This window comes from Microcaecilia unicolor, chromosome 11, assembly GCF_901765095.1.
Source record: "Microcaecilia unicolor chromosome 11, aMicUni1.1, whole genome shotgun sequence".
NCBI classification, from domain to species: domain Eukaryota; kingdom Metazoa; phylum Chordata; class Amphibia; order Gymnophiona; family Siphonopidae; genus Microcaecilia; species Microcaecilia unicolor.
In genome coordinates this window covers 24278881-24305220 of record NC_044041.1, presented here as the reverse complement: position 1 = coordinate 24305220, position 26340 = coordinate 24278881, and the positions used below count along the sequence as shown (strand labels likewise).

Below are 26340 nucleotides of genomic sequence, written 5' to 3'. Positions count from 1 at the left end.
GTGGACCCAGGCTCATACCCCCTACCTGTTACACTTGTGGTGGTAAATGTTGAGCCCTCCCAAACCCTCCAAAACCCACTGTACCCACATCTAGTGCCCCCCCTTCACTCCTTAGGGCTATGGTAATGGTGTAGTTGTAGGGAGTGGATTTTGGGGGGGATTTGGGGGGCTAAACAACCAGGGGATGGGAGCTATGCACCTGGGAGCTATTTTTATTTTTTAGAAGTGCCCCCTAAGGTGCCCGGTTGGTGTCCTGGCATGTCAGGGGGGCCAGTGCACTACAAGTGCTGACTCCACCCACGACCAAATGCCTTGCATTTCGCTGGGTTTGAGATCGACGGCATTTTTTTCCATTATGGCCGAAAACCGATGCCGGCCGTCTCAAATCCGGCGAACTCTGACATTTGGCCGGGCCCAACCCTATTAGCGAAGAAAAAGATGGCCGGCCATCTTTTTCGAAAATACGGTTGGCTCCGCCCGCTTGTGGCGCCGGCGCCAGAGATGGCCGCCCATAGAGATGGTCGGCGCCTTTCGATTATGCCCCTCTATAGGACATATAAAGGCTAATGTAAACATACAGAACATAATATTTATACAATAAAGAAATAATCAATAAAAATTAATAAAAACTTGGCAAGATGTAACATAAAGTAAATCAAAATATACATTTAAAAAGCACTAAAAATTAAAAAAAATACATACTATAGAGAAAAAAGACAAGATGTGCTTTAGAAAAAACACAATCTTACAGGATACAATATATCAATACTATGTAAACCATAAGACATGAAAGTGAATATAATTAAAACATTGGACTACTGACTTTATAGTGTGAGTAATAAAAATGATGACATTGATGATGTTTTCACAAATGAAAGCAAACACTGTCATTCTACATTTGTTAGAGAGATGGAAAAGGTAACGTGTAAGAAAACTCTAGCTTTTCGAAAAACAAAGCACTGCTAAATGTGTTCTTACATTGTAAAGACGCACTCATGCGGAGCAGCATTAGAGGGAAGGACAATCGATCAATAGAGAAATATATTGCATCTAAAAATATACCACTGTAAAAAAGAAAATAAAAGGGGGGAAGGGGGCCGCAGTGCCCAAAAAATAATTGAGAACTCTTATTTAGTAAAGGGCCCTGTCCCCGAATGTCATGCACCAACAAGTTACTATTAAATGTGCTTGGGTCATTATGGATAAAAAGAGTCACAGTGCTGCTCATTAAAAACGATTTTTAAGTGCTATAAAACAGCTAAGAGTCTCTGACTTCTGTGTGCAAAAGACTACTATACAGCTACAGAACAACATGCACTAAAAACACCACTGAGAAAAAAACACCACTGGGATATAAACATTGTACTCATCAAGGCATAAGAAAGATATTTAATCGGCATAACCCAAAAGGAATGTCGAAAAGGCAAGCGGGTCATAACATCAGTTATTTAAATGGCTGGATCGTGCCAAAATACACAAAATTTGTACACGTTTACCGTGGCAAGCCCCAAGAGAAATGTGAAACATCAAAGAAAAAGTACATTACGGAAGCTTGATAAACAAAAGAGGTCCTAATATACAAAGGAGGTGTGGTAGATCATGAAAGCATAGAAAGTTATAAGGAAACAATTAGACTGTTACAGTGGTGTTCCTAGCGTGGATGGCACCTGCGCCCCCCCCCGGGTGCAGCGTGCCCCCCACGCCTGCGAAATGACACCTTCCCCCCCCCCCGGCGAAATGTCACCCCTCCAGGTGCATGCCGCTGGAGGGGGGGTGCCTCGGCGTGCGCCTGTGGTCTCCGACTTCACGAACTTCGCTTGTTCGCTGCAGCTCCCTCTGCCCCGGAACAGGAAGTAACCTGTTCCGGGGCAGAGGGAGCTGCAGCGAACGAGCGAAGTTCGCGAAGTCGGAGACCACAGGTGCGCGCCGTGGCACCCCCCAGCGGCGTGCACCTGGGCAGACCGCCCCCACCGCCCCCCCCCCCTTGGTACACCACTGGACTGTTAGGGGTCCTTTTACTAAGATGGGCTGAAAAATGGCCTGCGGTAGTGTAGACTTGTGTTTTGGCCGCGTGCAGAATTATTTTTTAGCGCATCTACAAAAAAGTGCCTTTTAAAAAATTTTTGCCGAAGATGGACGTGCGGCAAAATGAAAATTGCCAGGCATCCATTTTGGGTCTGAGACCTTACTGCCAGCCATTGACCTAGTGGAAAGATCTTGCGTGGTAACCGGGTGGTAATGGTCTACGTGCGTCAGAAAAGAAAAAAAAATATTTTTCACATGCGCTTAGTGGACATGTGCCAAAATTGAAATTACCACAAGGGCCACGCGGTAACTCCAATTTGGCGCATGTTGGGTGTGCATAGGTGCCTACGCGGCTTAGTAAAAGGGCCACTTAAAGTGAAGTGCGTAAATTGGACCATGCAGATCTCAAAAGGGTTTGTGACCGTGGGAGGGGCATGGGTGGGTCATGGGTGTTCCTAAAATTTACGCGCAGTGCTAGAGAATATGCTCGATCTGCACCTAAATTAGTTGTGTGCTTTTACTACTACTACTACTACTATTTATCACTTCTATAGCGCTACAAGGCATACACAGCGCTGTACACCATACACAAAAAGACAGTCCCTGCTCAAAGAGCTTACAATCTGAAGAAGACAGGTAAACAGAACAACTAAGAGGTAGGGGATTAAAGAGGTGGGGTACAGGACAAGTGATTAGAGGTTAGGAGTCAAAAGCAGTGTCAAAGAGGTGGGCTTTTAGCCTGGACTTGAAAACGGCCAAAGATGGGGCTAGACGTACAGGCTTGCGAAGTCTATTCCAGGCGTGTGGTTCAGCGAGATAAAAGGAACGGAGTCTGGAATTAGCAGTAGAGGAGAAGGGGACAGACAAGGGAGATTTATCTACAGAGCAGAGTATCCGAGGGGGGGGGGGGGCGTAGGGAGAGACAAGAGTGGAGAGGTACTGGGGAGCGGCAGTGTATGCACTTATAGGTCGGTAAGAGAAGTTTGAATTGAATGCGAAAACGAATAGGGAGCCAGTGAAGTGACTTGAGGAGAGGGCTAATGTGAGCATAGCGACTTTGGCGGAAAATGAGTCATGCAGCAGAGTTTTGGACTGATTGAAGAGGAGAGAGATGGCTAAGTGGGAGGCCGGTGAGAAGCAGGTTGCAATAGTCTAGGCGAGAGGTGATAAGAGTGTGGATAAGGGTTCTGGTAGAGTGCTCAGAGATGAAGGGACGGATTTTGCTGATGTTATAGAGAAAGAAACGTCAAGTTTTGGCAATCTGCTGAATGTGAGCAGAGAAGGAGAGAGAGGAGTCGAAGATGATCCCAAGATTACGAGCTGATGAGACAGGGAGAATGAGAGTGCTATCCACAGAAATAGAGAAAGGGGGGAGAGGAGAAGTGGGTTTAGGGGAAAGATGAGATGCTCGGTTTTGGCCGTGTTAAGTTTCAGATGACGTTGAGACATCCAGGCAGCGATATCAGATAGGCAGTCTGAAACCTTGGTCTGGATGCTGGTTGAGATTTCAGGGGTAGAGAGGTAGATCTGGGCGTCGTCAGCATAGAGATGGTATTGAAAACCATGGGATGATATCAGAGAGCCAAGGGAAGAAGTGTAGATGGAGAACAGGAGAGGACTGAGAACAGAACCTTGAGGTACACCGATTGGTAATGGGATAGAAGTGGAAGAGGATCCACCAGAGTGTACACTAAAGGTGCGAAGCGAGAGGTAGGAGGAGAACCAGGAAAGAACAGAGCCCTGGAATCCAAGTGAAGACAGCGTATCAAGAAGTAGGCTGTCGTTTTACCCCACGTTCTAGTTGGCGTAAATGGCCATGACTAAATTTAGTCACAGGAACGGGCGCTAAGCATATTCTATAAACTGTGTCTAAGTTTAGGTGAGGTTTATAGAATAGTGCTAAGCCCTTTTTAGTCATTGCTGATTTTCTCAGCACCATGTGTAGAATTTAGTCCTTTGTACTCTGTGTATTTTTCTTTTGTGACCATTTAAAAAAAAACAACCAAAAAACGTCCAAGGGAAAAACTCACAAAATCAAGCCATTGGGATGTAGGAGGAGCCAGCATCCTAGCAGAGCAATGGGGCACCCTAGGAGGTGCTGCAGTGGACTTCACCTAAAAAGGTCCCAGGTGAGCATCTCACCCTTACCCCCTTATACTGTATGGTGAGCCCTCCAAAACCTACCGAAACCCTACTGTACCCAACTGTACGTCACTACAATAGCTCTTTCCCTGCAAGTGTCACATTTATTTATTCATGACATTTATACCCTACGTTAGCCCAAAATAGACTCAAGTTCAATGTGGCTTAGAAACAAATAAAGTGAATAAAACATAATAATGTACACAAATTACAATAAGTTCAAGAAGCAAATGAATACATGTGCAGTAAGTAACCAGGGATTTAGACTATCTCAAGGATAAACAAATAATTAAGGGTTGATAGGTGAGAGCATAATTATGCAGGAGTAGATGGGAAATGAGATTAAGAAAAGAGTGTGGATAAAATTCAAATAGAAGGTACAGTAAGTTTTTAAGGTGATTTTGGAGGGCTTACGCTTTCCACCACAAGTGTAACTATTAGAGTGGGATATGGGCCTGGGTCCCTTTCGCTATAGTCCACTGCACTGACCAGTAGGCTATTCCTGGGACCTTCTTGCTGCTCTAATAGGAGGAGTGGCCTAGTGGTTAGAGCACCGGTCTTGCAATCCAGAGGTGGCTGGTTGAAATCCCACTGCTGCTCCTTGTGATCTTGGGCAAGTCACTTAACCCTCCATTGCCTCAGGTACAAACTTAGATTGTGAGCCCTCCTGGGACAGAGAAATATCCAGAGTACCTGAATGTAACTCACCTTGAGCTACTACTGAAAAAGGTGTGAGCAAAATCTAAATAAATAAGATTCTGGAATCTTAAAGAGTGACAAGATTCCATGCAGAATCTCAAAGAGTAGCAACACTCCATGTAGAACCCCAAAGAATAGCAAGATTCTGGAGTGGAGGAGTGGTCTAGTGGTTAGAGCACCAGTCTTGTAATCCAGAGGTGGCTGGTTCAAATCCCACTGCTGCTCCTTGTGATCTTGGGCAAGTCACTTAACCCTCCATTGTCTCAGGTACAAACTTAGATTGTGAGCTCTCCTGGGACAGAGAAATATCCAGAGTACCTGAATGTAACTCACCTTGAGCTACTACTGAAAAAGGTGTGAGCAATATCTGAAGCTGTCATAGAGGCTGAAATATACTGTTTCTTTCACATCTTTGGGCAGTGGGAAGGAGTCAGTGGTCACTAGGTTAGTAAGGGGGGGGGGGAATCATGCCTTGATCCCTTCAGTGGTCACCTGGTCATTTAGAGTGCCTTTTTATGAGTTAGTTGTGATTGAAACAAGTCCAGATCAAAATGTCTAACTGTTAGCCCTAGGAGTTGTTGCATTGTTCCATTATGGCAGAAAAACGTTTGCGTTGTGGGAACGCACAACTCCTGCCCCCAACACGCCTCCAACACCCTAGATAGGACAAAACTCAATATGACTTTACATTCTATCCTTCACCCCACAGCTGTTCTTCTCAGATTGTAAGCTCCTTTGAGCAGGGACTGTCCTTCTTTGTTAAACTGTACAGCGCTGCGTAACCCTAGTAGCGCTTTAGAAATGTTAAGTAGTAGTAGTAGTTCACAGTAAAAAATTGAAGAAAACATGGTCCAACTTGCCAAGGTAAACACATTGTTCCTTCTTTGCCCGTCTTTGAATCTGTTTCCCCACAGGCTTTCTAGGTTGTAGCTTCACAGGCAATCTATTCTTTCCCATTTCTAGCCTGTGGGTTCTTCCTTGTTCTCCCCCACCTTCCTAGGGTTCTATGCCTCTTGGGAGATATTTTAAGGGACCCCAGGGTTTCATCCCCTCCCTTTGCCTTACCTTCCAGTCTACACAGGAGCTTGTCTCATTGCATTCTCTATTAGAATAACTGTCTTTCTCTTCTCAGCCTCTCCTGATATGGGCACAGTTTCCTCCTGGGTTGAAGGCTTCCCTGCTCGGGCTGCCCCCATCCGTCTGGGCCACACCTCCCATTTATCCTCAGTTTGGGCTGGGAACTTTCTAGCAGACCCTCCTCTTTTTGGGTTCAGGAAGTTTTCTGTTCTAGCTCAGGCTTCCTGGGAATTGTAGTTTCCCTTCCCTTTCTTTTCTTAAGGGGAAACCATCATTTTTTTCTACAGGTTTTTAACTTTAACAAGTAATCAGGATACTGTAACTGTTACCTCTGGTACCCTTATGACAGGGGACAACCTCTACTTGTCACAATATGTCATGCCCCTTGCTTGTTCTCCATGGTATCCAGCAGCATTCCATGCCAGAAGAATCTGTTCTACTTCTTGGAACTTAGCACTTCCTTTTATTGCCCTGCAATAGGGCGCTGACCTTTGACATCACTTCCTGTCAAGTGGTATGTAAAGAAGTTCCTGACTCTCCACCAGTACCTTTGCAACAGGTCTCCTAACTTTTGCCTGATGATGTCTGTTGCGGCACTTGGCTCTTGTTCCCGTTCACTGTTCTTGCCTTGTCTAGCTTTGTTCCTGCCCTGCCTTACCTTGCCTTTTTTTTGTTCCAGTGTCTCTACCTTGCCTTGTACCTGAGTTCCTTCCTGTCTGTTCCTACCTTGTTCCAGTGGGTCTTCCTGCTGGTTTCCTGTACCCAAGGGATCTTATAAGAGCCACCTGCTGAGCTTCAGGCTGTTCCTGACCGTCTGTTTTCCACCCACCTTGACCTCTGGCCTCTTTCTGACTTCATCTGCCTGCCACCTGCCCTGACTCCTGTTTGCCTGACCATGTCTTGCTCGCCGCCTGCCCTAACCTCCGGGATTGTTTGGACTTTCTGGAGACTCTCCAGTGCCATTGTTGGTAATCAAACCAGTTAGCCTGCTGTGGCCTCTGTTACAGTACTTCCAGCTCTCCTGGTGACCCTGTAGATTTGGCCAGCCCAGTCCTAGCTTGCCATCAGTCAGGGCCTACCTAGCCTTCGGGTTAGTTAGACAACATCAACTCAGCTGTGGCCCAAGGGCTCACCCTCCCTAGTTTGTGACACAAAGGATGCCCCGATTTGGTCAGTGGCCAAAGATAAAAGGTATCATGAGTTGTTCTGTTTGTTTTGCTTAGTCTTTCAAGATTTTCTCTGGTTTCCATGTGTGTGAAAAATTTTCAAGAATGTGGTTTTTGTGCTGCTTTATAGCAGAAACTTCAGTGTGCACCAGCTCAGGTATTTAATTGTTGGTGGTGTTGCTGGTGCAGAAGCAGGGGTGGGGGCAGAAAGCACGGGGGAGGGGGGAGGTATACTGTGTGCCCAGCCACTTCTGGCTCAGGCCCACCCAAAATATCATGTCTGGCTATACCTCTGGTGCATTGCACAACGGTGATTCAAGTCTAAGTGGAAATGATTTTCCTTGGGTGAAGACACTGTAAACGCTACCAGAGGCAGCTGGTACCTCATTGGCCAGTTTATTTAGGCATAAATTTTCGAGGACCAAAGTCTACTTTATCAGGTTCATCAACCACAGCACCAGTTTCAAATCTGAGGATCCTAATCCCGGTAGCCACTTCTTTTTAGAAGTTTTAGGATGAATTTGTGATCTCTGTTCTAATACAGAATTTACTAGACAAATCTAACAAGTAAACAAGTTGTCAGCATCACTTACTCCCTGGATAGTCATGCATCACGCTTCTAAAATTAAACGTAATTCGACTTTTTCCTCCAAAACCCACATTAGAAATAAATGCACAGCAAAATCAATCCTAGAGTGTTTCCCTGCATATAACTCTTGAACTACATCTGAAAAAGGCATGGACAATATCCAACATCTTTCCCCTTCCTTTGACTAAAGAGCTTCCCATTTTGCTTCCTCCCCCCCCCCCCCCCCCCCCCCGAACAATTAGGTAAATGGGAGAGCAGTTCACTGAGTACTAGTACAACTGTATGAAGAAGAAATTTGTAGAGATCAGGTTGATGGCAGTCTGTTAAAGATATATTACATCTCCAGGCCTTAGGGTGTCCAGCGGACTGCCTATCAAAATTGATTCTGAGAACCATTGCTTTGTGTTTCTAATACCAGCTGTATCATGATTCTTCAGGTGCTGTAATGTCTTTCTTTTTCCAGCCTGAGGAGAAACAGAGGGCATCAGTAGCTTTTGACCAGCTTCAAGCTGCTATGGAGACTCTGGGATTCACAGAGAATGAACAGAAGGCCATTTGGCACGTATTGGCTGGCATCTATCACCTAGGAGCAGCGGGTACTTGCAAAGGTAAGAGAATCTCTTACAGCCATGATTATACATCTCCCATGCTGCCCTAACAGCATCGGGAAAGTGTTAAAATACAAATCAGCAGTAGGGATGTGCACAGTGCAAAAACTTTATTTGTTCCTGTGGTCATTTCCCCTGATTTTTGAAATTTTCAGGCCATTTCTCACATCCGTTTCAATGAAACTTTTTTAACATTAGAATTTTATAATATGCCCTGAGGGGGTAATTCTCTGTAGCTCGCCTAAAGTTGGGCGCAGGGATGATGCCCACTGAACATGAATGCTATATCGGAATAACAATGCAAGTCCGCAGTTACATGCTTAACTTTAGGTGTGAAAATGATAACAAGTGGTGTGCAAACACATTAAGGTCCTTTGTTCGGTTAATCACAGATCTGATACGGACTGTGTTTCGGCCTAAAGATCTGCATCAGGGATCCACAAAGTCTCTGGAGATGATGTTGTAAGTCCATAAAGAACCAATGTGAGGTCTATAGAAATGACCAAGAGGCATATTTTCAAAGCACTTTGGGAGGCTAAGTTCCATAGGTTTCTATGGAACTTTGGGAGGCTAAGTGCTTTGAAAATGAGCCTCCAAATGTACTTCACTGGATGTTCATTTCCAACCAAGCTCCAAAGGTGCGTGGTATTTGCTCGTGATCTCAAGCAGTGCTTGGATTAGGATTACGAGTGAATACCGTGCACCTTCGGAGCTTGCCAATCTGTCCTTGAAGGCTCATCGTGCTTTTCTTGCATCCGTTTTGGTTCTTTGTACCTTGGATTCCCTCTTTTCTGCTCGTTTGCCTTAATTTAGGTGCCATTTTATAGAATTGCTCCTCTATGTAAGATAAGTGGATATTTACAGAATTGCACTTCGGTGGAATTTTAGCAGAAATGGGTTTATATGTACAGATTTACTCGTAAATGCTGTTCTTTCTAAGCTCCAACTGCACTTCTGCCAGTGTGTGTGTGTGTGTGGGGGGGGGGGGGGGGGGGGGGGTGGGGGGGTGCTTCAATATTGTGTTTTCAATCAAGAGGGACAGGCAGGTTCCCTGGAGTCCTGCAGAACTTGTCTGTCCCTCAGGATTGAAAATGTAATAGTGAAACAGCATCCCCCATTGGCAGGGACTGTAGGTGGAGGATTCCTGCCCAGCTTAGAGGGAACAATGCTCATAAATTTACTTTACTTTACCAGGTGCTTATATGCCGCTTACATCTCGAGAGGTTTGGAGCAGATTACAGAGCAGGTTATCAGGTAGATAAGTAAGTCTGATACATAGATGCAGTGAAAAGAACTTCAGTTTGACATTAGGCATATTGAAAAAAGTCATGTTGGGGAAGCAGATTTACGAGGAGTTTGGCAAGACGTATTTCTTGAATAGAATGGATTTTAAGGTTTACAGAACTGAGCATTGGTGTCGGTAGGGTTTTCCAGAATTTGGTAGCTTGGCAAGAGAATAGGCTTGAGAAAAGTCTCTTGAGTCGAAATTCCTTGAAGGATGGGAAAGTTAATTTTAGTGAGTTTCTTGTCCCATAGTTTTAACACAGAGTTGTGATTAGAGAGAACATGTATTGGGGAGCACAGCCCTGAAAGATTTTAAAGACAAAACAGAGTTTAAAGATCATTCTGGCCTCTACCGGTAGCCAGTGTAGCTGGGCATATACCGTAGGTGAGAGCATAGGAGCTGGCTCTGTGGGTGCTTGAGCACCCCCAATAATGAGAAAATTCCTTGTATGTGTCTAGGGAGGGGTTATTTCCACTGGGCTTAGCACCCCCAATAATTTTGAAAGGTTGGCTCCTATGGGTGAGAGACCCTGTTAAATTTTTTTCAGACCATAGATTAGTCTTATGACTGTGTTTTGTGCAGTGCCGTAGCAAGGCCGGCTGACACCGGGGCGGGTCACTGCTGCGCACCCCCTCCCCCCCCAGGAGCAGCACAGCACGCACCCCCCTCTGCGACGCACCCCCCCTCCGCGGTGCATTCTTACTTGCGGGGGATGGGCGGGAGGGCCGATCTGCCCCAAGTGCACGTCGCTCGGAGCTGCGTCGGCCCCGCTAGTTCCCTGCTCTCTCTGCCCCGGAACAGGAAGTAACCCTGATATAAATGCTCTGAGGCCTGCTGCTTCAGTGCATTGATGACATCACCATACTAATTGTATTCTAAGCATTTACATGTACAATCGTTACATAAATGTTAGCGCTTATGCTACAGAATTTATCCTCTTTTGGCATTAAAAAAAATCTTTGTAATTCGAGGCACCTATACTTTTTAGCTTCCAGTGCTGTCTTTCATCTCCTGGTATCCTGCAAGACGTTAAAATCATAGTGATTTCTGTTGCTACATGGAGTGGTATACTGAGCAATAGGCCTGTGACTCCTCAGAGAATTAGCCGAAGTGTTGGATTGAGATGCAGGGCATGTCTCCGGTTGGAGTTTGGCATCACTTACTTTGGCATGGATGCCCCTGTCATATGTCAACAAATAGAATGAAATAAAACGCAGCTGAATAATGGATCAAAGGCAAAACAGAGAAATGGTCCCAGTGGAGGCTTGTTCACTGTTGTTAAACCTCTCATTTTCATGGCCCTCTTCTTCCTTTTTTCCCTAACTTTGAGGTTGTTAATTCAGGCCCAGATGCATGAAAGACATTGGTAATTCCCGTTCCCTACCGATTCCATAGCGAATCGGTAGGGAACGGGAATGCATCAACGATAGGGAATGCAAATGAGCTACTTGTTGTAGCTCACTTGCATTCTCTAGTCCTTCGGTACCTGAGTCGGAGAATCGGGACGTCCCTTTAGATTAGGCTCCTCTTCCTGGTCTCTTCAGCCAATCAAAGCGGGCTTAGCTGGCTGTTGTCAGTGAAACGCGCTCTGATTGGCTGAAGAGACCAGGAAGAGGAGCCCAATCTAAAGGGACATCCCGATTCTCCGGCAACCAGGAAAATAGAAAAATTTCGCTGTGGAGGGGTAAGTGGCGCGGCGAAGACTCTCAAGAAGGGGGAAAAAAACACGAGCGCCAGCAGAACAAAAAACTGCAAAAAAAAAAAAGACGTCTCTCAGAAGCGCAGGGAGAGTACGTCCTTAAAGGACGCCCCTCACATGCGCTCCCTGCTTTTTTTTTTTTTCTTTTTAACCTTTTTTGGGGGCCCTTTTCCTTTCCGATTCCCTCACAGGAGCCCTAACAAGAGGTCAGACATCTCGTTAGGGTTCCTACGGTAAGGGGATCGGAAAAACGGTAGTGCATCTGATTATAATGGGCTGCAACGGTACTGCAGCTCATTATAATAGCTTTTCAAACATTTGCATTCCGTTTTCGTTGCCTGCTACCGTGGCAGGGAAAATGCCCTTAGTGCATGCCCGGGGTGAACTACTTGCGTTTTAAACTGGCTGGAACCAGTTTAAAACGCAACTTGTGGGCTCGTTAGGTTTTGTGCATCTGGGCCTCAGACTCCAGTCACTTGTATTTTCAGTGTTATTTTCATGTAAATAGTCAACTAGGAAAGCTGACTCCTCCTACATCCCAATGGCTTGATTTTGTGCGTTTTTCATCTGGATTTGTTTTTTTTTTTTGGGGGGGGGGGGGGGGGGGGGGAATGGTCCAAAAAGAAAGACATGGAGGGGCATAATCGAATGGTGCCGGCCATCTTCGGGGCCTGCTCCGCAAAGGGGCGGTGCCAACCGTATTATCGAAAGAAAAGATGCGGTGCCAACCGTATTATCGAAAAAGATAGCCGGCCATCTTTTCTTTCGATAATACGTTTGGGGCCGGCTAAATCTCCACATTTAGGTCAAATGTTGAGATCGCCCGGTTTACAGATGGCCAGCTTCAAAAAAAGTGTAAAAAAAAATCAAAGGGCTTCTTAGGGATGGCTTTTTCAGTAGTACCAGTGGGATTTGAACCGGCCACCTCTGGATTACAAGACTAGTGCTCTAACCACTTGGCCACAGCTCCACTCACTTGGAGCTCCCTCCCTTTTGATTATGCCCCTTCAGGTCTCTCTCAGCCACTCACAGACAGCTAAATGCGTTGTACCTGCTGGTACTTTTATGGATAAGAATACACTTTTTAGGATCTCCCATGATGCATGAAATGAGGACCATTGCTGCAATATCTAACTAGGATGGGACAGAGAATGAGGGTGGCAAAACCCCAAGGCAGGGGTGGACTGACAGTGCTCTGGGCTCCTGGGCAGTAAAGGTGATTGGGGGCCCCCGGGCATTGCCCATGCCCCCATCCACACACCGCTGCCCTGCTTCTCCCGCATACTAGTGCACCCTCCCTGTTACTACCTTGAAGGGTACTGGTGGTCTAGTGACCTCTTCAGGGGCAGGAAATAACCTTACTCTTTCCTGCCCACTGCCACTGCTCTGCCCGGCATCACTGTGTTTTCAAAATTGCTGTCAAGACTTCCTGCGGTAGTCTCCCGAGTCTCGACAGTCTTATGAGACTGCTGCATGGAAGTCTCAGCAGCCATTTTGAAAATGCAGAAGCACCGGGCAGAGTAGCGGCAATGAGCAGGGCCTTTCAAGGTGGGACCAGGAGGGCCCACTGTGGATCAGAGGGGCTATAGTTTGCGGGGGGGGGGGGGGGGAGGAGGGGATGATAGCCTCTGAATCCCCCATATTTTCTGGGTCCTTGGGCACTTCCCATTTGCCCATATGGTCAGTCCGCCCCTGCCCCAAGGTAGTGATAAATGGAGGCTCATGGTGCTCGATTTCAGCCTAAAGGGGAAGAAAACTGCCCAGTCAAAAATAAGATGAAGAACTGATGACTAGGCAGGTAGACTGAGCTATCTTTTCCTTGAAAGGAGGAGAGAGGATGGCCTAATGGTTAAAAGTTGCATGAAATGAAGGAAGTGTTTGCAAATCTCTCATGCACATTCATTATGGATATCCTGAATATCTGAATAGTTTATGCTCCCCAAGAAGAGGGTTGAAACCAGGAAAATCAAGGTTCAAATTCTACTACCTCACTGATACCCCATCTTTCGACACAAATCGGGAGATGGGTGTCCTTCTCGCAGGGTCGCCCAAATCGGCATAATCGAAAGCCGATTTTGGGCGTCCTCAACTGCTTTCCATCGCGGGGACGACCAAAGTTCACGGGGGCATTTCAGAAGCATAGCGAAGGCGGGACTGGGGCGTGCTTAACACATGGGCATCCTCGGCCGATAATGGAAAAAAGAAGGGCGTCCCTCACTAACACTTGGCCGACTTTACTTGGTCCTTTTTTTTTTTACGACCAAGCCACAAAAATATGCTCTAAATGACCAGATGACCACCGGAGGGAATTGGGGATGATCTCCCCTTACTCCCCCACTGGTCACTAACCCCCTCCCACCCTCAAAAAAAAATTTAAAATATTTTTTCAGCCTCTATGCCAGCCTCAAATATCATACCCAGCTCCATGACAGCAGTATGCAGGTCTCTGGAGCAGTTTTAGTCGGTACTGCAGTGCACTTCAGGCAGGCCGACCCAGGCCCACCCCTCCACCTGTTATATTTGTGGTGGTAAATGTGAGCCCTCCAAAACCCACCACAAACCCACTGTACCCACATGTAGGTGCCCCCCTTCATCCCTAAGGTCTGTGGTAGTGGTGTACAGTTGTGGGGAGTGGGTTTTGGGGGGGCTCAGCATACAAGGTAAGGGAGCTATGCACATGGGAGCTTTTTATGAAGTCCACTGCAGGGCCCCCTAGGGTGCCAAGTTGGTGTCCTGGCATGTCAGGGGGACCAGTGCACTACGAATGCTGGCTCCTTCCATGACCAAATGGCTTGGATTTGGTTGTTTCTGAGATGGGCGTCCTCAGTTTCCATTATGGCCGAAAATTGGGGACAACCGTCTCTAAGGTCGACCTAAATGTTCAGATTTGGGCATCCCCGACCTTATTATCAAAATGAAAGATGGCCGCTCATCTTGTTTTGATAATAAGGGTTTCCCCGCCCTTTCGCGGTGGGTGCCCCATTCGATTATGCCCCTCCACGTGACCTTTGACAAGTCACTTTATTTCCCATGCCTTGGGTAGCAACTCAGCTTGTAAGTACTTTGGGGTGGAGACTTATTGAACCTGAATTTTTAAAAGTGCTACAAGCCAACTTGATCATTATTTGGAAAGTTGGGTTAAAACCTCATAAAATGATATTTTAAATAGTGGGCCATAGTGGCAGCAGATTCTTTGGCATTACTGATAACTTTTATTGGAGCAATGAAAGAATAATTCCAATCTTTTCTTCATTTCGAATGGCAGGACTGAGTTCCTTCTGGAATATTCCTTCTGTCTGCCTGATTTAAGGCCCCACTTCCTAAATATGTATTCACATTGATTGCCAGTTATACTCAGATTAAGGCAGCAAAATTGCTTTCCTGGTTAGCACTGTTACTTCGACTTTTGATTTGTATTTCTAGTTCTGCTTTTTGGTTTCCTTTATTCCGGTCTGGTTTCTCATAATAATATTTAGACTTTGTTGAAATGAGTTTCAAATTTTGTACTGTAAGCATATACTGTGCAGTAGAACATTTTCTTCCCTGAGCCCATTCTTTGGGTAAATCATCCCACAGGATAAACTGAACAAGGGAACCAACAGAGAAAAGGTTTACCGTTGATTTGCCAGTGTGGGTTCAGCAACCAATTTAAAGTAGAAATAAACACTCATAGTTGTGCTTGAAAATTACCTCAAGGATTCAGATTACAACTGCCCTTGGCTTGTAGCATAACTACTACTACTACTACTATTTAGCATTTCTATAGCGCTACAAGGCATACGCAGCGCTGCACAAACATAGAAGAAAGACAGTCCCTGCTCAAAGAGCTATGTAATAAAAGTATAGGACAATCAAGCCATTGTGACATCACTGATGAGGTTGGCTCTTAATGGTGGACTGAGGCATTATGACATCACAATATTAGCTCTGGTTACAAGAGACTACTACTACTACTATTTAGCATTTCTATAGCGCTACAAGGCGTACGCAGCGCTGCACAAACATAGAAGAAAGACAGTCCCTGCTCAAAGAGCTATGTAATAAAAGTATAGGACAATCAAGCCATTGTGACATCACTGATGAGGTTGGCTCTTAATGGTGGACTGAGGCATTATGACATCACAATATTAGCTCTGGTTACAAGAGACTACTACTACTACTATTTAGCATTTCTATAGCGCTACAAGGCATACGCAGCGCTGCACAAACATAAAGGTCTGGATTCTCCACTATCTGTCTTCAGACACCTCACTTGCCATATGGGGGAGGATTCTATAAATGGCGCCTAGAAAATCCACGTGGAAAACATTTTCGTACCTAAGCGTATTCTATAAGCAGCGCCTAGATTTAAGCGCGGTATATAGAATACGCTTAGTTGATACCCTAGTGCTTAAATCTATACACCTCTATTTACACCAATGAAAACATGGCATAAATCCTGGTGCATAGATATAACAGTGCGCATACATTTTGGAACACCTACAAAATGTCCATTTCCCCACCTAGAGCCATGCTCCTTTTTGCCTGCACGTATTAAAATGTAGATGCTGTCTATTCCAGACCCTGACGAATAATAAACGCTTCGTGATAGGAGAGGAGATCAGGGGATCTGACTACACCCTGTTATTTAGGAAGTTTTAGTTTCCCTAGGGAGATTCTGGAGACCATAAAAATTTATTTATTTATTTATTTATTTATTTATTTATTTATTTTCATTTATACCCCGCCTTTTGCCACATTTTGCAGCCCCAAAGCGGCTTACAATGAACAATAAAATAGATAGTTACAGTTACATTTCAAAATTTAGAGCAGAAGAACAGGATAAGAAGGGAGAAGTAAGGGAGACAAAGATGGGCAGCAGGCCCAGGTAGACCAAGGGGAAGTATAGAAATCCAGTCTGATGTGAACAGGGCCAGCACGGCGAATGAAGCTCTGGAGTAACAGCAGCTGCATGCAAAGGCAGGACGAAGTCGGAGGCAGACATCCTCTACAATGGAGTCAGCGACACAGGATTCAAAATGGCAGACCAAACGGTCGTCCTCTACATCCCCAACCGTCAGAGCCAGAGTCCTCCTCCACGGACGAAGAGTCGACTCTGAAGAAGCCCGCAGAGGACAGCGATTCCAGCAGGGATCAGCTTAGAGGAGGCATAACGATGATTTCAGCAGCAGCTACAGTGAAGGAGTGAAAGCCAGCGAACTCAGCAACGATCAGCTGAGATGAAATCTAGAGAGGAGCTTTTTTTATTTTTGTTACCCCGCGTTTTCCCACTCATGGCAGGCTCAATGCGGCTTACATGGGGCAATGGAGGGTTAAGTGACTTGCCCCGAGTCACAAGGAGCTGCCTGTGCCTGAAGTGGGAATCAAACTCAGCTCCTCAGTTCCCCAGGACCAAAGTCCACCACCCTAACCACTAGGCCACTCCTCCACTGTTGCTACTATTTGAGATTCTACATGGAATGTTGCTATTCCACCACACAGGCTTCTTCTGCGCAGCCTTCTACATGGAATGTTGCTAGTGGAATAGCAATATTCCATGTAGAATCTCCAATAGTAGCAACATTCCATGTAGAATCTCCAATAGTATCTATTTTATTTTTGCTACATTTGTACCCTGCGCTTTCCCACTCATGGCAGGCTCAATGCGGCTTACATGGGGCAATGGAGGGTTAAGTGACTTGCCCAGAGTCACAAGGAGCTGCCTGTGCCTGAAGTGGGAATCGAACTCAGTTCCTCAGGACCAAAGTCCGCCACTCCTCCACTTCTATCTTCCTGTAGAAAGCTACAGGAAATAGGACAGGGATCATACTTGAAACATAGGTAATTTTTGGCAATATCATTTTGATAGAATCAAGTCTACCCCACCAAGTTAAATTGAGTGGGGACCAGGACGAGAGGGAATTCACAACCGTGGCAACAAGTCAGTCTGAGTTAATTTGTATAGTAGTGTGGAGGTCTCTATCAAAAAGAACACCCACTCACTCTTTATATTCTTTCCGTATGTATAATATTATTCAAGATCTGATTTGTTCAATGTTATTCTTCTGTAAACTAACTCAATAAAAATACTGAACATAAAAAAAAAAAAATTAGGCGCTGTGCATGACAGAATACACTTGGCGGCCCTTTTACTAAGGCGTACCTAAAAGTGGCCTGCGCCAGTGTAGGCGTGTGTTTTGGATGCGCGCAGGTCAATTTTTCAGCACGCGCGGGGGAAAAAGGCATTTTTTTTTGTGTGGCTGAAAATGGACGCGCGGCCAAATTAAAACCAGCGCATGTCCATTTTCAGCCTGAGACCTTACCGCCACCCATTGGCTTAGCGGTAAGGTCTCAAACTCTAACCAGGTGGTGAGTGGCCAGCGCACGTAAACTGCTGATTACCGCCGGGTAAGTGCCATGAGGTAGAAAATAGAAAATATTTTCTACTGTGTGTTTTGGGCGAACGTCAAAAATGGAATTACCGCCTGGGCCACGCGTTAGCCGGGCGGTAGTTCCAATTTGGCATGTGTTGGACTCGCGTAGGCACCTATGTGCCTTAGTAAAAGGGCCCCTTTTGTGATTTGCGCATGTAAATTTTAATTATTGTCAATTAGTGCTCATTATTGCTTGTTTAGTGCTGTTAACAATGCTGATCGGCTTGTTAAGCCAATTAAGTTACACGCGTATTCTATAACAACATGCGTAACTTAATTGGCTTAACAAGTGCGGAATGCTAGGCACACTGTATAGAATCCAGGGAGTGATGTATTACTACATGTGATAATCCAAAGAATCAGAGGAGTGGCCTAGTGGTTAGAGCACCGGTCTTGCAATCTGGAGGTGGCCAGTTCAAATCCCACTGCTGCACCTTGTGATCTTAGTCAAGTCACTTAACCCTTCATTGCCTCAGGTACAAGCTTAGATTGTGAGTCCTCCTGGGACACAGAAATATCTGGAGTACCTGAATGTAACTCACCTTGAGCTGCTACTGGACAAGGTGTGAGCAAAATCTAAATAAATAAATATATGGGATGTTGCTGCTATTGAAGATTCTACATGGAATGTTGCCACTTTTTGAGATTCTGGAATTTTGCTACTATTTGAGATTCTACATGGAATGTTGCTGGGGGGGGGGGGGGGGGTGGCCTAGTGGTTAGAGCACCAGTCTTGCATAGTGGTTAGAGCACCAGTCTTGCAATCCAGAGGTGGCCAGTTCAAATCCCACTGCTGCTCCTTGTGATCTTGGGCAAGTCACTTAACCCTCCATTGCCTCAGGTACAAACTTAGATTGTGAGCCCTCCTGGGAGAGATAAATATCCAGATTGCCTGAATGTTACTCACCTTGAGCTACTACTGAAAAAGGTGTGAGCAAAATCCAAATAAATAAACCTCCAAATTCTATATATGAAGCTCAAAATCATGCATGCATATTTGGGTGCATGTACAATTTAATTGAATAAGGAGCTAATTATTGTCAATAATTCAGTTCTAATAATCAATTATCAGTGCCAATTGGCAACAATTTGCATTTACATGTGCACCTTCCTAGTCACTATTCTGTAAATATGCACATGTACATTTTTACACGTTGTGATATCTCCCATTGGGGCGCCCCCTTCTGGCCCTAGGGATAAGGCCTTTAGCTTTTACTCTGGGTTGCTTCCCCCCACCTTTTTGAGCTATTTATTTATTTATTGCATTTGTATCCCATATTACCCCACCTATTTGCAGGCTCAATGTGGTTTTGTTATGACATTGTCATTCCAGAATATCAGATACAGTTAGTAGTGTGTAGAGATTAAGTAGGGAAGAAAGAGGAAGTGATTGGGCGGGTGATAGTAGAAGTGGATTTTCATAACTGGTTGGGTTGGGAAGGTGAATTAGTGAAGCTGTTGGTTCTCGTTGTAGGCCTTGTTGAAGAAGTGTGTCTTCAGAGATTTGCGAAAGTTGTTTCCACAATTGATTTCAGGTCTGTGGGTAGAGCATTCCATATCTGCGTGCTCGTGTAGGAGAAGGTAGTGGCATGCATCGGCTTGTATTTTAGTTCTTTACAGCTGGGGAAGTTCAAATTGAGAAATTTGCGGGATGTCCTTGCGGCGTTTCTGAGAGGTAGGTCCACTAGGTTCAGCATGTAGATCGGGGCGTCTGCGTGAATAATTTTGTGTACAATTGTACATATCTTGAACGCAATGCGCTCTTTAAGTGGGAGCCAGTGCAGTTTCTCTCTTAGGGGTGTTGCACTTTCATGTTTAGTTTTTCCAAATATAAGTCTGGCGGCAGTATTCTGGGCTGTTTGGAGTTTTTTGATAGTCTGTTCTTTGCAGCCCGCATATAGTGCGTTGCAGTAATCCAGGTGGCTTATTACCATTGACTACCCACAATGAGACACAAACTAAAGACCATTCAGTAAGATACATGTTCTTTAATATGTCCAAACTAAACAGCGTATAACAGAAAGTGGGTCATCAAAATACATTCCACATATTCCTGCAATCTCTTACTTAAATCCCCTGCCTGACCTTGCTGATACACACAACCCAAGTCAGGTTTTCTTACTGGTCCTATACAGCATATCTGTAAGTAGGTTCACTTTAAAAAAAAACAAGGAATCAATGGGATCGTTTCCCCCATATCATTTACAATAAGGAGTAAATCACATTTCTTTTCACTCATTCAAGTAGTTATGGTATGGGGTATGTCTTAGTAAACTGGCTGTTTCTCCACTGTGCTACCTTACAAACTCAGGGTTTAACACCACTTCTTTTTTTGTTACATTTGTACCCCGCGCTTTCCCACTCATGGCAGGCTCAATGCGGTGGACAATGGAGGGTTAAGTGACTTGCCCAGAGTCACAAGGAGCTGCCTGTGTCGGGAATCGAACTCAGTTCCTCAGTTCCCCAGGACCAAAGTCCACCACTCTAACCACTAGGCCACTCCTCCACATGTTGCTACTATTGGAGATTCTACATGGAATGTTGCTATTCCGCTAGCAACATTCCATGTAGAAGTCAGCCCTTGCAGATCACCAATGTGGCCGCGCAGGCTTCTGCTTCTGTGAGTCTGACGTCCTGCACGTACGTGCAGGACGTCAGACTCACAGAAACAGAAGCCTGCGCAGCCTTCTACATGGAATGTTGCTAGTGGAATAGCAACATTCCATGTAGAATCTCCAATAGTAGCAACATTCCATGTAGACTCTCCAATAGTATCTATTTTATTTTTGTTACATTTGTACCCTGCGCTTTCCCACTCATGGCAGGCTCAATGCGGTGGACAATGGAGGGTTAAGTGACTTGCCCAGAGTCACAAGGAGCTGCCTGTGGCAGGAATTGAACTCAGTTCCTCAAGACCAAAGTCCACCATCCTAACCACTAGGCCACTCCTCCACATCCTTTAAGTTAGCTACAGGTTTTGGCTTTACCAGAACAAACACCATTCTTTCATCATTTAAAATAACTATGGGGTCTCTGCTTTTCCAATAGCCCTTCCCCACTATGCCATCATAACCAAAGTATTCTCTGTGCCCACAGACTTCCGTACATCAGCCACCCCTCCCTTTACCAAATCACTCAGGAGAGCAAACACAAGAACTGTCTGGAAACTTACCCTAACTTACAGAGCTCCTCTGGGTTGAGTTGGAACTTCAACCCCCAACACTTAGCTCCTTGTCCCTGTTACAGCTTGAACCCTCCTGTCTCAACCACTGGACTGGTTCCTGGTCTCAAGGAATCCTGCTCCTTCATCCCAAGCACTGAACCTTCACTTCAGTCACCCACTGGAGCACTGTCCCCTCTTTACCTCTCTGTAGGCTGGGGCTCCTTTGGCAACAAAGCGTTATCAACCCTGGGGTCCACCCCTTACTGGTAAGTGTTTCCTCTCCCACTCCAAGAACGGCTGTGAGCTGACAGGGTTGAGCCTTCCCTATCCATTAACCTTGGAGTGCCCTCTCCTGGAGTGCTGCCCTTCCCCTTGGGTGTGTCCCTCTTCTCAAAACTCAAACCTTAAGTACATAAGTACATAAATATTGCCATACTGGGACAGACCAAAGGTCCATCAAGCCCAGCATCCTGTTTCCAACAGTGATCAATCCAGGTCACAAATACCTGGCAAATGCTGCTTATCCCAGAAGTAAGCAGTGGATTTTTCCCAAGTCCATTTTAATAATGATCTATGGACTTTTCCTTTAGAAAGCTGTCTAAACCTTTTTAAAATCCCGCTAAGCTAACCGCCTTTACCACATTCTCTGGCAACGAATTCCAGAGGTTAATTACATGTTGAGTGAAGAAAACATTTTCTCCAATTTGTTTTAAATGTACTACTTTGTAGCTTCATCGCATGCCTCCTAGTATTTTTGGAAAGAATAAACAGACGTTTCACATCTACCCGTTCCACTCCACTCATTATTTTATAGACCTCTATCATACCTCTCCTCAGCGGTCTTTTCTCCAAGCTGAGGAACCCTAGCTGCTTTAGCCTTTCCTCATAGGGAAGTCGTCCCATCCCCTTTCTCATTTTCGTAACCCTTCTCTGCATAGGCGCCCGGTATAAGAGGCTTGGAGAGGCTAAGCCTCCCCTGCTGTGCTCTGAGGGGTTTAAATTGTTGATTTACCTTCATCCTCACAGCAGAAGCTGCAGTGAAAGCCCTCTAGCCTTGTGTAACCAGTTGTAGAAATTGGTTTATGGTTTAATTTGTTTACCTTACTGCTGGGAAAGCAGGGGGAGGGGGGTTGGCTGGAGGTGTCCTTGGTTGCCAGGGAGATATTTAACGAGGACAGATAGCAGCAGAATCAGATACTGGACAAAAAAAACAAAAAGGCACACAACTGCTTACAAAACAGTAGATAAAAAACAACAAAGCAGTGGAATCAAATGCATTTATTGGAACAATACCCGACGTGGCCACGTTTCGCCCTCAGGCTGCGTCAGGGGTACAAACTATCAAAAGTGTATGTAAATATATCATACACACTAGTAGTTCCAAAAATCTAGTTCCACTTATCTGCTACTTCCAACTAAACTGATATGCATTAGCCATATTGTTTAAGCCTGCCATAATAAGGCTAGTACTTTGGGCTCAATTTCTGTCACCTATTCTCCCCAAAGTGGTCAAAAAGTATCAATTAAATCCTTTAGTGTTCAATTTCTAAGTTGCAACCTTAAAAACTGTACTGATCAATTTCTATCTGCTGCTGTTTAAGATGCTATGAATTTAGTTACATTTGTAGAAATCCCAATACTTGATTTTCTCAACCATATCTGAAGCACATTTAGCCTTAGGGGAATCAATAGTGAAGGTACGCTGAAGCAAGCTATCTGAAGCAGGATTATCTTTGAGGAACTTAAAGTTTTCAATTGTGTTTTCCATCAGATAGTCACTTAAAGGTTGGGCCAATAAGTGCAGAATGCTTGTTTCTAATCCCATCTCCACGCCGCACGCTGATCAATTGATCTTGATAGTTTAATGGTTATCTCCCAATTATCTATGGAACTGAAAGAGAGACACATTAAAGGTCTGGCACATAGATTGCATTTGAGATTATTGCAGACTGCTGAACACTGCAAATGTCAGAAATAGAATCCTCAGGAAACAGCAGCAGAAAGGTCTGGGGAAATCCTTGCTTTCAAGATTTCTTTGGGGCAGGAAAGGGTGGTGGACTTTGGTCCTGAGGAACTGAGTTCGATTCCCACTTCAGGCACAGGCAGCTCCTTGTGACTCTGGGCAAGTCACTTAACCCTCCATTGCCCCAGGTACAAATAAGTACCTGTATACAATATGTAAGCCGCATTGAGCCTGCCATGAATGGGAAAGCACAGGGTACAAATGTAACAAAAATAAAATAGATACTATTGGAAATTCTACATGGAATGTTGCTACTATTGGACATTCTACGTGGAATGTTGCTATTCCACTAGCAACATTCCATGTAGAAGGCTGCGCAGGCTTCTGTTTCTGTGAGTCTGACGTCCTGCACGTACGTCAGACTCACAGAAGCAGAAGCCTGCGAGGCCACATTGGTGATCTGCAAGGGCCGACTTCTACATGGAATGTTGCTAGTGGAATAGCAACATTCCATGTAGAATCTCAAATAGTAGCAACAGTGGAGGAGTGGCCTAGTGGTTAGGGTGGTGGACTCTGGTCTTCGAGAACTGAGTTTGATTCCCACTTCAGGCACAGGCAGCTCCTTATGACTCTGGGCAAGTCACTTAACCCTCCATTGCCCCAGGTACAAATAAGTACCTGTATACAATATGTAAGCCGCATTGAGCCTGCCATGAATGGGAAAGCACAGGGTACAAATGTAACAACAAACAAACAAACCTCAAGTCACTGTAAAAGACCCCCCAAGGCCATTATTTTAGAAACATACACACATGTAACTGCTGTTATTTGTGTCACTTGGAGTGATCCAGGGATCCAGTCAAGAGGGTACAGTTGGCAACTTGAGGGGATTTCTTTGATGCAGCCTGGTGGGCAAAACATGTCGGCTGCATTATCCTGACCGACTGAGAAAGATGTTAGAAATCTTCACGATAAGATGAGTACTCTTTTTGTTTTCTATAAAGGAAAAATATCAAGTAAAAATTATATTTGTTATGAAAAATTCTAGCGGAGATAAGAAATAATGAACAATTAAGGAATATAGGGGACCTGTGAGGAGGGTGGGTATGTAAAACTTAAGGACAATGAAATACTGAGCCTTTGAGTGACACTGCTGAGGCTAGGGGCAGCCCAAGACATTCTGCCACCTGAGGCAAGGAATGAGCTGCCGCTCCGCTGCCCCCACCATGTTCTGACATCTCCCTCCTTTCCCCGAATTTAGCTTTTCTTGTTTTTCAAAAGATGGAGGCGGCGGCAGCGATTCCCATGGGCTGCCCTGCCGCCGGTCCAGGTCCTTTCTACTGCAGCCCGCTTCCGAGGAAACAGGAAGTTACATCAGAGAGGTGGTCTGCAATAGAGAGAAGGAAGAGACCGGCGGCAGGGCAGCCCATGGGAATCGCTGCTGTTGCTGTTGCCACCGCCTTTTGAAAAACAAGAAAAGAAAAAGTAAGTTCGAAGAAGGGGTTAGGGAAGGAAGAGTGGGGGTGATTCCACCTCAGGTGGCCTAATGGTAGGGCCGCCATTGGCTGAGGTCCATGATAATGTAAGAGAGAGAAGAGTTGATTATATATAGAGTGGGTTTGTATTGCATAGACATGTAAATACTGATTTCAGAAAGCTGCTGTTTACACACATACCTATGGATTCTATATAGATCGCACAACTTTGGATGGCCAGATTGAGCTGCGGAGCCCAGATATGTGGGTAAACTAATTAGTCAATTGGGTGCTAACCAATTACTGATGTTAATTAGAGTTAACTGGCACAAATGTGGATTTCGTGTGTGCTTCGACTTACACACTATCGTATAGCCCTGGGCACCCAAGTGTTTTGCATTCAACCCAAAAGGGGATGTGGCCCTAGGAGGGGCATGGGACATTCCAGATATGTAGACATAGAAGGGGCATAATCGAAAGGGGTACCCAAGTTTTCCTGAGGACGTCCTCGCAGGACGTCCCGGCAAAGGGGCGTGGAAACCCGTATTATCGAAACAAGATTTATTTATTTATTTATTGTTCACTTATATCCCACATTTTCCCACTCATGCAGGCACAATGTGGCTTACAAACATTAAATAAAATACAGAATAGGAAAACGAGGGAAGAGTATACAAGGAGTATGCAGGGGGAGAAGCATCTAACAGGGTGAACTAGCAGGGTAGGAGCCAGGGAGGGTGCATCAAGCAGCGGTATAAAGTGAGGAGTAGGTTGTCCATCTTTCATTTCGATAATACGGTCGGGGATGCCCAAATCTCGACATTTAGGTCGACCTTAGAGATGGTTGTCCTTAGAGATGGTCATTCCCGATTTTTGGCGATAATGGAAATCGAGGACGCCCATCTCAGAAACGACCAAATCCAAGCCATTTGGTCGTGGGAGGAGCCAGCATTCCAGTAATAGAGAAACAAATGGCTGTATGTTGCACTTTTTTATGTGAATTTCTTTGGAGACTTAATGCAGAGGAGGTTGATGGTTGAAATTTGTTTTAAGGAATCTAACTGATTCAGAATGTTAGAAATATATAGTTATAATAAAACTTTAACCCACTGATTGTAGGTATGTGCTTTATAATTTCTGAAGTAGAGGTAGTCTCGAGTTATACGTAGCCCCTCTGGGAGTAAATTCCATGACAACCTCAGAGCATGGATGTCAACCCCAAAATAGCAATGTTCCAACAGTTCTCCAACAAAATATATTCCTTAATCATTTTAGGAGATAGTTGGACCATCAAGTACATAAGTACATAAGTAATGCCACACTGGGAAAAGACCAAGGGTCCATCGAGCCCAGCATCCTGTCCCCGACAGCAGCCAATCCAGGCCAAAGGGCACCTGGCAAGCTTCCCAAACGTACAAACATTCTATACAAATTATTCCTGGAATTGTGGATTTTTCCCAAGTCCATTTAGTAGCGGTTTATGGACTTGTCCTTTAGGAAACCGTCTAACCCCTTTTTAAACTCTGCCAAGCTAACCGCCTTCACCACGTTCTCCAGCAACAAATTCCAGAGTTTAATTACGCATTGGGTGAAGAAACATTTTCTCCAATTTGTTTTAAATTTACTACACTGAGAAAATTATAGATTGGATGCAGCCATTTTCATGAGTCTTCATCATCAGTCCATCATCTCAATTCTAATATTAGTTAGGTATCAAAAAATCCCATATCTAAAATATCTGTAGAGATTTCTAATTTCAACTCCATTAATGAATCAAAGCTTATCTATGTATTTTTAGTTCCCAGAGTCCCAAAAGGCAAACAAGGGATAGGGAAACTCCAGAAATGCTTCACATTCACTGTTTTACAGCTCTCCAAAGCCCTTCAATCGTACCCCAAATTACGTGGTGTCCCTGGCCTCCCTCTATGATCATTTTCTGAATGTAGGCTAGTGATACCCCACTCTTCTAGGCTCGGTGGGTTTCAATGCAAGAGTCGAGTTTTTTTCTGGGTAGCACCTTCTTTATGGAATGCACT

General features: G+C 45.0%; 1 protein-coding gene across 3 annotated transcripts in view; it reads left to right on the top strand.

Moving 5' to 3' along the window:
* Positions 1-26340, top strand: part of MYO18B (myosin XVIIIB) — a 549955-nt gene that overhangs the window by 121290 nt on the left and 402325 nt on the right. For all 3 annotated transcript variants that reach the window (XM_030218025.1, XM_030218027.1, XM_030218024.1), the window contains exon 13: positions 8162-8306. In XM_030218025.1, the coding sequence (XP_030073885.1) occupies positions 8162-8306 (145 nt within the window). The remainder of the gene's footprint in view (positions 1-8161; positions 8307-26340) is intronic.